This window comes from Lasioglossum baleicum, chromosome 10 (assembly GCF_051020765.1).
Source record: "Lasioglossum baleicum chromosome 10, iyLasBale1, whole genome shotgun sequence".
Lineage (NCBI taxonomy): Eukaryota > Metazoa > Arthropoda > Insecta > Hymenoptera > Halictidae > Lasioglossum > Lasioglossum baleicum.
In genome coordinates, this window is record NC_134938.1 from 6,992,813 (window position 1) to 7,003,697 (window position 10,885).

Consider the following 10,885-nt stretch of genomic DNA (forward strand, 5'->3'; position numbering starts at 1 on the left):
CGCTGGGACACCGGAATTCATCGGACAGACATTCCCATTTATCACAGTTTTTCTCGTCGCTGCCGTCGTCGCAGTCGAGGATCTTGTTACAGACGAGGTCCCTCTTTAGACATTGACCGCTGGCGCACTGGAAATTTCCAGGGCAGCCTTGTTCCACGCAATTGAGCTCGTCGGAGCCGTCGGAGCAATCGTTCTCGGAGTCGCATTTCACGGATAGCTTGACGCAATACGCGCCGTCCCTGGACGTCCCGTTCACACACTGGAACTGGCCGGCGGTACACTTGGAGAACACGACGTTTGGAGGCAGGTTCAAGAAAGAAACGTCGATGTGGCTGTTAGTTGTGGACGGTATAGTTATATCCGGCAATTTGGTTGGCGCGGTAGGCGGGATTGTTGTGTCCGCGGTTTGTCCTTTCGAAACCTGGCTTACGTCTGCTTCCTGCGCAAATGAGGTAACAGGTGATTGGCTCGGAACGATTGCAGCCTGCGAACCATCTGTCTCGTTTGCTTTTGTGTCATTCGACTCGGCCATTTTCACCAAGTCAATTACGGGACGACCTTCGCTCGATGATTCACCGGCTGCCAATGGAGCTACCGTGGTAAAGTTCGCTAGGTTCGGTCGACGATAATATATGTAGGGCTCCGTAACTGGCTCCGGCTCGTTGATCTCTTCAGAAACGGGGATAAAGCTTAGGTACTTCTTGGTGCTGTATTCTACCGCGCCAGTTCCGCTATTAGGATTCTCCCCTTCAGAATCTTTCGATGCTGTCTGATTCGATCCGCTAGTGGTCTCCGTTATCTTCAGCTTCGATATCGCTGCATCTTCCTTCGAGGTGTCCGCGTCAGCCGCTCGATCTGGAATCCTTTCAGTCACGTGATGAGGGATTTCTGTTAATGGTATCGTTACAGGATCCGGAACATCAGTCACCGCGTTCTCTTCTCGACTTGTCTCCAGATTCAGCTCTTTCTCCTTCTTGTACTTGTATTTATCAACCACCTTCTTGTCCACTGATTTCTTCTTCACCTCTAAACTTTTCTCCAGCGGAATCACCCTCAAGTCTTCCTCGGATAGTTCCCCCACGTCCAAGTCAGGCAACACGGTTTTCGGAGTCGTGGTGATGAACAATGTTCTGTAACCGAAGTCTGCAGGCGTGTCGTCCTCGAGAATCTCGGTGACCGGTCTTATATCCTCTGTCGTGCTGCTCGCCATTTTGGAAGTAGTATTTTCGGTTGAATTCGCACGTTCCTCTATCATCATTGGATTATCCGTTACTGTTTCGTTCAGCATTGATTCATCCTCAATGCTCGTGGTAATTGGGACGGTCACGTTCTCCTTGTCAGTTTCATTTGCATTCGGACTGTCCAGTTGTGGCCTGACATCATCGATCTTCCTGCCACCTAAGTGCTCGAGCGCGCTGGCTACGAGGTCGTTCTTGTTATCGTGTTCTTCCGAGGTGTTCATCGAATCCTCAGTTTTGTTAGATTTATTCGTTTCGTTGCTCGCTGATATTGATTGTTGCACGTTCTCCCCGTCATTCAACTTTTTCTCGGTATCCGGCTGCACTGTCGAGGTGGTCAACACCGGCTCGCTCTCTGTGGTCTGCAGTTCTTCTGGTAGTATCGGCACCTGAGCTGTGGTTTTTGTTTCCATCGAGTTCATGTGGGTGGTCGGGACCTGGGTCGTCGTGACGTCTTCCTTCTCCGAACCAATATGCGCAGCGTTCGCGTCCGTCTCATTGTCCTTTCGAGGAGTCTCTTCAGTCACCGTTGTGCTGTCAATTTTCTCAGTCGTGGACATCTCCTGCTGTATCTCCATCGGCAACACTGGTATTTGCGTGGTCATCTTAGCATCCTCCACGTGTTTCTCGGCGACGCTGCCAACAGTAGTCGATAATACTTCAGTATTGTTTGTGGGAATGTTCATTTGAGTATCTGTTAGCTTCGACGACTTCTTTCCATTGCCTTCTACAGAATTTATATTATTTAGCAGTCTATCGACTCCTTTATCTTTGGTGATCTCCCTGTCGTCGTTGATGTCATTGTATTGATCCTCCACGGCGTTCTCCTCGGGCTTCTCCAAAGTAGTCGTCACGTTGTTCGCGGTTGATTCCTCCGAATAATTATTGTATGCAACTTTCGAAGTTGTCGTAGATTCTGCCGAGTCTTCAGGCTTGTCCTGATTCGTGTCAGACTTGGTCGTTTTTTGGAATTGTTCTTCCAACGGCACCACCTTCAGAGCTTCCTCGTTTTCTATAGAATGATCTACATCGGTATTGTCGTTCACAGGTTTGTCAATAACATCGTAAGCGTTCAAGCCATTTTGAGTTTCAGTGTCTTTTACTTTAGGAACATCTGAAGGGGATGTTGCTTTTATCGAATCTTCTCGATCCGATTCTGTGTTGTTCACTTTGTTGCTTTCGTCTTCGTCAACGGATGGTTTGTTCACGTCGTTCACGGAATCTTTCAAGTCTGTTCCGTTTATATTTCGTTCGGTGGTGCTATGATCCAGCATAGGCTTATCCGTGACCACGTCTTCTACGTGGCCGTCGAAAGGATTCGGTCCGTCTTGCTCATCCTTGTCCAATCTGGGCGCTTTCTTCACTTCCTTCTCCTTCTGAACGTCTGGTAAGAAAGGAGACATGTCGCCGGTATGCTTGTCATACACTACGTCGGGCTTCTCGGTGGCAACGAGACCATGATCAACCGAGTTCTCAGGGTACACAACAGGATGCAATGGATGGCTCGTAGAATGATCCAAATTGTCCTCAGAACGAACCAGCTCGCCAGCAGACACAACGTTCTCGCTCGGATGACTGGTCGAGTGATTCAAAACTGTTTTGAACCCCTCGGTCGAGGATTCAACTTTGTCTTCCAACGTGCTGACTTCGGACACATTCACGGGTTTGATACTCTCTTCAGGGGTCAGCTGCGGAATAATCGCGTGAGGATCTTGCGCCTCGATGTGCTCCTCCTTCGGTATAACCATGATGTGTTCTTCCGTCTCATTCTTCAGCGGCTCTAGCAGGGGTTCTACATTCTGACCAAAATTCTTTGGCAACTTCGGGAAGACAGTTGTAGGCATGTGCTCGATCACATTCGTGTCGTGCAGATTCGTGCTGGATTGCGAAGTAGAGAATTCAATTGCCGAGGTATTCTGCGAGTTAGTTTGCTCTGGAGTTTCGGTAGTTCTATTATCTACCATAGAATTGAACTCGGTTGCATTCTCAGAGGTGAGTTCTACGGGAACAGACGTTGTCTCAGTTTCTGAATTCGAGTCTGTAGTAGATTCCATCTCAGTAATTGTGGGTTTAGAAGTCGATAACGATCTAGGATCTGACAGAGGTTCTGTGTTTCCTGATTCTCCATCATCTGTCCTCATCGTAGTGTATTCGGTAACTTCATCTATAGGACTCATCGTTGTCATTTTATTTTCATTATGCATCGCTTTCATCGTGGTGTCAATGTCTGGTGTAATTGCATCAGTATAACTATCAGGGAACGAACGACTCAAGGTCTTATCCTGGACGTTGTCCGCCATTAAAGGTATCACTGGCGAAGGTGTGTCGTCGCTTATAATCTGTTCAGTAGTCATTTCTTTGCTCGTGATTTCTTCGAATGCCGGGACTGTCGTGAATTCTGGTTCCATATTTGTAGAACCTTCATCTCCGTGCATCACGGTTGTAGCCACTACTGAAGGTTCGGTGGAAGGTGCGTCAGTGTTTAAATCAACTTTATTGGACGTCGATTCGACAGAGGATTCTGTTCTAGGCAATTCTTCATCGTTATCTCGCTGAGATCCTATATTTGTTGCAGTCTCTGTTATGGATGGCACAGTGGTCGTTCTAGATTCTGCAGGGTCATCGTTCAAAAGTTTCGGGTCAGTGACAGAATCAGGTTCGAAGGAGGGCACTGGTTCGGCTGAGGGGTTTGCTTCGGTAGAGGTTTCTGTCTCGATGGATAGTTGTGGTTGAATTGTGGGATTGGGATCTGCAGGAGGTTGTGGCTCTGCAGTTGGTTCAGCTGACGGTTCCGGTTCTGCCGAAGGTTCTGGCTCGGGGTTTGCTGAAGGTTCTGGCTCTGCGGATGATGTTGACTCAATTACAGCTCCTGGTTCAGCTGCGGGTACAGGTTCAGTAGATGGCTCGGGCTTTGTCGAAGGTTCTGGCTCTGTGAATGACGTGGGTTCTGGTTCTGACGTAGGCTCTGGTTCAGCTGAAGGCTCCGGTTCAGCTGAAGGTTCTGGTTCTGATGCAGGTGCGAGCTCCGCTGAATGGTCTGGCTGTGAACCCGGTTCGGCCGAAGGTTCCGGTTTTACCGAAGCTTCTTGTTCTTCAGAGGCCTCATCTTTTCCAGTTTTGGCTGCAGGATCTGGTTCGGCTGCAGGCTCCGGTTCAGCCGCAGGTTCTGGTTCAGCCGCAGGTTCTGGTTCAGCTGAAGGTTCTGGCTCTGCTGAAGGTTCTGATTCAGCTGAAGGTTCTGGTTCAGCCGCAGGTTCTGGTTCACCTGAAGGTTCTGGTTCAGCCGCAGGTTCTGGTTCAGCTGAAGGTTCTGGTTCAGCCGCAGGTTCTGGTTCAGCCGAAGGTTCTGGTTCAGCCGCAGGTTCTGGTTCAGCTGAAGGTTCTGGTTGTGCTGAAGGTTCTGGCTCAGCTGCAGGCTCTGGTTCAGCCGCAGGTTCTGGTTCACCTGAAGGTTCTGGTTCAGCTGAAGTTTCTGGTTCTGCTGAAGGTTCTGGTTCAGCCGCAGGCTCTGGTTCAGCTGAAGGCTCTGGTTCAGCTGAAGGCTCTGGTTCGGCTGCAGGTTCTGGTTCAGCCGAAGGTTCAGCCGAAGGTTCCGCCGCAGGTTCTGGCTCAGAGGAATCGTGAGAATGATGATGCATGTCAGAGTGGTTGAAATGTACAGATTCTGTGCTGTGCTCGGAATGATCCCAATCATCGGGGCGTCTAGGCTCGAACACGCTTCCTGGCCCTCTGCTCCTTCCTTCACCGTAAGAGTGAACCACTTCGGTGCTGGTTTCCGGCACTTCGTCGTCCATCTCGACGTTGCTTAAATCGTTCCTGTCTACGCAACGCTTTCCACTGCTGTCCAACGTTTTCCCGGGATCACAGGTGCACACGAACATACCATTGGAATAGTTGTACTCGCAGTTATCAGAGCAACCATAATTTTCGATCTGACATTCGTCGGGTAGATTGTTCACTGCCAATCGGTTCAGATGATACTGTCCGATCATGTTGCCGTTCTTCTGCAACGATTCCTCGATGCTCCGTTGCGTTTCTTCGGGCATCGGCCGCGGGGGATAACTTATTCTAAACTTCACGTGTCCCTGCCTGTTTATGCTGTACACTTTCACTACAGTCTCGTTGTCTCCCGGATGCAGCATTTTTGTCAGCTGCTCCTCTATCTCGGAGGAGACTTGCCTGTACATTCTAGACTTGTGATCCTGGAACTCGTCGTTCCAGCGAAATTCGTCGAGTTGCATCAAACCCTCCAGAGCGCTCGGAACATTTTTATACAAGGTTTCGTCTGTCGTTTGCCAAGGCGGGATGCTCGAAGTATCAGGCGGCGGACTAGATGGTGGATCTTTCATATATTCTTGGCTTCCGGCGGTTCGGACGTCGCCGAACTGTCGAGAGTTAGTTTGCTGTAGGTTCTCCAACGGCTCCGAGGCTTCTTGCGTCAAAATTACGCCAGCTGCAACAAAATTGATTTACTTGAATTTCATTAACTCCGGAAAAATTTCATGGATCTTTCGGATCAAAGAAAGAATTGGAAATGTAAATGTGAATGTCGTTCTTACTCGCAGCTAAAATGGCAATGATGACGGCCACCAGCAGAACCAGTAAACCGCAACCCCAGCAGGCCATCCTTCTCCAATACGAGCTTCTGGATCGTTTGTCCTTCGTCACGTACAGTTTCTCACCCCTGTAACATAAGGTGACACGTAATCAGCAAAAACGTCATCGTTCAGGTCTGTTCACCCTCATCCTGGACCCAAAAATAAGCATATTTTGTACAGCACTGTGCTTGTGAATATCAGAGTCGTTCTTCAGCGGTCAGTCATGGGATTAGAAGCTTTCCTAGACGAACAGATACCAATCTAAGACCTTGCAACGTGAACATCTAATCGTTTCATCTAACGTTCTTCACGCATGATCTCACATGTTGCACCCTATGCCGCAAGTTTATCGAGGTTTGCCGAGTAATAACAAAATATCGGACCGAAGCGGATGGTACCATTTACAGAATGCTTGTGACCAGTGTCTATGTGTGGAGGGGTGGGGATGTCTGCTTCATGGATGTTGTGAACGTTTCATTATCTTGCCCGAGTATCTGTTCACCTTGTGTAGAGGCTACGGGGGATGTGCGAACCTATCTCCGTTTCTAGGGGCCGTTCACGGACGAGACATGTTCGTGGGTATGACAAAAAAAAAGATAAAGAAAAGTTCCTTCTCCACGTGTTCACGTGTGTCTAACGGATATAATGTCATCACGGTGCGAATAAATCGTGATAGGAAATCGTGAGATGTTTGCATTCCATCGTCAGACATCAGGCTCAGCCGTACAATCGAGACCAACACAATAAAAAAAATACACCAGCGAGAAGCACAGCGGGTTAGTTTCGCGATCGTGCGCATCCACCGTTCGTCGATCGAGCAGCCTCCTCTCCCTTTTCTTTGCTCATCCGCGAAAGCATCCTTCAAGTACCTGAGGGCTGTCAGCCAGTGGGAATAGTCGACCAGTCCGGCGGCGGGGTCTCTCAGGCTGAGTCCCTCGCGGCCGACGCCGGGGCCCAAATCAAAACGCACTCCAGCCACGGTTGTTTCAACCTCGGCCTCGGGACCCCTGCTAGGTGTACCGTGACAACAGAAAACACCGTCTAACACTCTACTGAGCTGGGCACACGGGGTAATGGTGATTTGTTTTTCCGATCGGCAGCGATGATGTATGGCAATCTAACCGTAGCTACACCGTACACTGTACAGCTCGATTGTCAATTTCTACAATCGAGTGGTTTCTTGGATCTGAGGTGTCGAAGGCAAGCAAAACAAAAAATATCTGGACGACTACGCTACACTACTCGACAGTTGTAGAATAATCTGACAGATTCGGTTCGGCCGTTTTCTAGTGAGATGCCCGCTAACGCTATCGTGGAGTGTTCGAAACCGCTGAACCCGAGTCGCATTGCGAAACGGTTCGAGGTTGACGCAAAGTTTTATTTCTACCTCGAGCGTACGCACAGGTTGATGAAAGACGGTCATTTTTGCAACAGACGGTCACTCGCGCATTTTCCTATGGAACATTGTGACACATTCGTGTCGCAAACTCTTCCATCGGTGAATGTATCTCGTAATGTCTGAGGACCTTCGTCCGTTCCGCTTCTGTCCGCCATTTTTTTTCTCCCCTTCGCATTCGCATTTCGCCCACAGTGTCGCCAGATTAAGACTTGTACTTCTACGACCCTATCTCTGGCGACACTGGTTACAGCCGGAGCGTAAATTGGATCGTTTGCCGATTCAGAAACGAACGAACTGTCCACAATCCTATGCAAATCGTCGAACGGAATACTCGAGCGTTGCGAAATTCGTGGAAGGCTTTTACAAAACCGTCGAATGGTTTGTTAACTTGAACAGGGTCCTCGGTATTCACAGTGTTTCCCTGCCGAAAACCCAATCTTACGCCCGCCGGGCTGGTGAACAATGGACAGTTAATTCGATGTTAACAAACAGCCAGAAGAACACACAGGCGAGTTCCGAGTTACGTGGAAAATCGTCGATTCGTTACCTGATGTACTTCCGATGCTCGTTCACCGGCACGAAGTACTCTTCGTAGGGATCAGCTGGTACTTCGCAGGCTTCTTGACCCTTGGTTTGATTGGTGCCCGCGTAGGGCCTCATCGAGACAAGCTCCAAGTTCACGGCCTCGATTTGCTCCTTTTTCCCAGTGTCTACGAACAAACGGGAAATCGTTAACCTTCGCAACTCGTTCCTTGCATAAATTAATCGATTCGGCCCCCTCGTGCCGCTCGAAACGGCAAAGGGCACGCAGATTCTTACCCTCGACTGGCTAGATACTGAGAAACCGGTAATCTCAGTATTCGACACTAGTCTATTAACCTTCAATTACTCGCACTCCACTTTCTACATATGTAACTGGGTACACGGAATTTTAGATTCCCTAAATGTTTCTCTGCACAGTTTTGTAAAAGAATTTAAATTTTAAAAAATTGCCACTGCTTAAAGAAGTGAATTTCTTTTAGAAATCTGTCCTAAAACGTCTCTTCCAAAGGGTTGTTTACGATACCAAAACGAAATAGAACAATGCACTCGTTACTCCATCGCAGATCTATAAAGAGATCGTGCACGTAACGTTTCTCAAGCAGAATCTATCCTCAAGCATGTTGGTTTTTCGACCTTGTTATGTAATGTGAAATATGTAGCTTGGAAGCATTAGAATTCAATTACCGTGCATCACGAACCGCCGCTAGAACTACGTATTACTTACTTGCGCCTATTTAGCACGTTTCGTCAATGTGAACGTAGCCTGTAATTTTTCCATTAATCTTTGATGCTTAAACCGTGCATCCCAACGTCTGTCTAAATTATAATTGTGATTGTCCGTGGCAATATTCGTCGTACGAATTATTATTAATTTATATAGATTGAAATTAGAATATAAAAGAGTAACGTTTTTGGAAAAAGATTGTGCGACGATTGTCACGACCGTAAGAGTATTTTTTAAGGTTGACCATCGCGCGGAGGGCCGTCCACACACTTTCTGCGTTTCACCGACCTCGAACGACTTTTTCTTGGCGGTTTGGTGGTGGTAGTAATTAACGATCGAAAGTTCGGCTCGTCTCGATCATATCTGGTAAAATCGTGCGATCGGCGCAGATTTCAGCAACGACTATGTTATTTCTACACGTTCCGCTTGGCTTTCGAATCATATGCGCATTCAGACGTGTCCTTTTCATTCAGCGGCAACTGCCTGGCGCGACAAAATCTACTGTTTTATTAATTAACTAAAGAAGCGTCCTAACCGACTCATGTCAATTTTTGTGTAACTCTGCAAGATTTTTTATTCATCGAACGCAAATGAACGTGGGTTTACGCAATTCGTCACGATCATTTGTCTCAGTCTATCGGAAACCACGGTGCAGACAGTCTGGCCGGTTGCAGTTATGTTTTACATCACGCAGCAGCCCGCACTGTTTCTGCAACATGAAGTATCTCGAGAGAGGGAGAAAGAGAGAAGAAAGTTGCGATAAATGCGACGACGAAGAGTTTTTTGCTTCGAAGAATTTTCACTGCAAATGTTTGCGGCCGGTTTCTTACGTAAAGCGCAACATTTTTCTGCCCCTTATTTGTACATTATGCTACTCGAAGAATTTCTGCGAACGCGTTATAAAATAGAAGATAATAGGCCCGTTTAACTTTCGTTTAATGCTCGTTATTAGAGCCATGCTTGGCTATGCTCGCAAAATCGGTAACCTACGGTGCTGCGGACCATTATAGACCCAATCTTACACAATCTTGCTTTTGAACGTTTAAAAATGTCAAATTAATATTAATATTAAATAGTATCTGTTCAGTATCCGAAATTAACTCGAGTACCAAGTATAATTTATTTCTTCGTGAGTTTCTAATTTAAATTGCTCTTATTTTTTTGAGCTTTATGTAGCCCATTGATTCCATTAATCCCCGTTAATTCCCGTTGACGGGTTGTTCCAATAAACTTACCGTTCATCTGAACGCTTGTCACGCTATTGTTAAGGAAGCTCGCGTCATTGTTGTTCCCGTTCCCGTTCCCGTGGACCCCGTTCATCTTCGGTTCGACGACGGTCTTGTCGTTAGTTTCGGGCAGCTCGATTTTCGTTTCTGTCTTGTAATGGGGGTCCGGACTGGTTCTTCCGGGCTCCACGTAATGCTGCGACACGAACGAACGTTGGTGGCCATTTTCCACCGGAGTGCTCTCCGACGCGGACTTTTGATCCTGGTCCAAGGTCACTTGTTGCTGGCCACCATCCACCTTCGGCTCGGTAGCGGAGTCTTCTTCGCTGGCGAACGCCGGATTGTCCATACCATCGGCCATCGACATCTTACGATTGCGTCGCCGGAAGCTGCTGGGCCCTCACCTGACAGTACTGGCCCGCGATCGACTCTCATGCGTCTCGATTCTGCAACAAACGTTTTCATTATATTTCATTTCACAGAACATTTCATTCTATTATTTCATTCGAGATATATGTATTCATTTTAATAACCCCTGATACCAAAGGTACAAACTTTCACTTCACTTTGTCAAATCTATTCAAATATCTTTCACAATGCTATTCAATTAAATTAATTCTTAAATGATTACTAGACTGCGGATCTCTATGCAAAATAAAAATAGAAACTGAATTGAATGTTATTGCTTCCTTGATTGATTTTAATAGAGAAGAAATCATATATCGACATTTTTCAACAGTTTCAACAGTTCAACGCAGTCTAATGATTACTAAAAATATTTAAAATAAATTTTCATTTTCTCCGACAATGAAAGTGGATAAAGAAAGACCATATTTTCTCAAGGGACCCGCAGTTTTACTTTTTCCCTGGCGATTGCAGAACCACAATTTTGCAGCAATTAGAACGAACGCCGATCACAGTGTTCGAACGCATTGGAAACATCATTCCGAAGTTTCTGTTTCATTGTTGATTGGCTAAGTTCTCGGTGACCGATTTCACGTGGTATGTAATTTATCGTTGGTGAAACTTGACGTAAGGCGATCTTCGTTTTTCTTTTTCTACAAGTGAACCGCCTGCGCCATGATCCGGAAATTCAGCGTATAGTCAACGCGCGAGTTTCTCGTTCGGCTGTAGGTTCTTTTACTCAACTTTATACA

General features: G+C 47.1%; 1 protein-coding gene and 1 long non-coding RNA gene across 4 annotated transcripts in view; one reads left to right on the forward strand and one right to left on the reverse strand.

Moving 5' to 3' along the window:
• Positions 1-10,885, reverse strand: part of LOC143212607 (uncharacterized) — a 41,234-nt gene that overhangs the window by 2,496 nt on the left and 27,853 nt on the right. The window contains exons 2-6 of one of the 2 annotated variants that reach the window (XM_076431548.1): positions 9,738-10,174; positions 7,783-7,945; positions 6,706-6,846; positions 5,798-5,922; positions 1-5,691 (exon numbers count right to left, since the gene is read on the reverse strand). In XM_076431548.1, the coding sequence (XP_076287663.1) occupies positions 1-5,691; positions 5,798-5,922; positions 6,706-6,846; positions 7,783-7,945; positions 9,738-10,095 (6,478 nt within the window). In that variant the 5' untranslated portion in view covers positions 10,096-10,174. The remainder of the gene's footprint in view (positions 5,692-5,797; positions 5,923-6,705; positions 6,847-7,782; positions 7,946-9,737; positions 10,175-10,885) is intronic. The other variant, XM_076431549.1, reaches the window with a different exon arrangement.
• LOC143212624 (uncharacterized) overlaps positions 5,315-10,885 on the forward strand; it is a 27,971-nt gene continuing 22,400 nt past the window's right edge. For both annotated transcript variants that reach the window (XR_013009732.1, XR_013009731.1), the window contains exon 1: positions 5,315-10,858. This is a non-coding gene — a long non-coding RNA (uncharacterized LOC143212624). The remainder of the gene's footprint in view (positions 10,859-10,885) is intronic.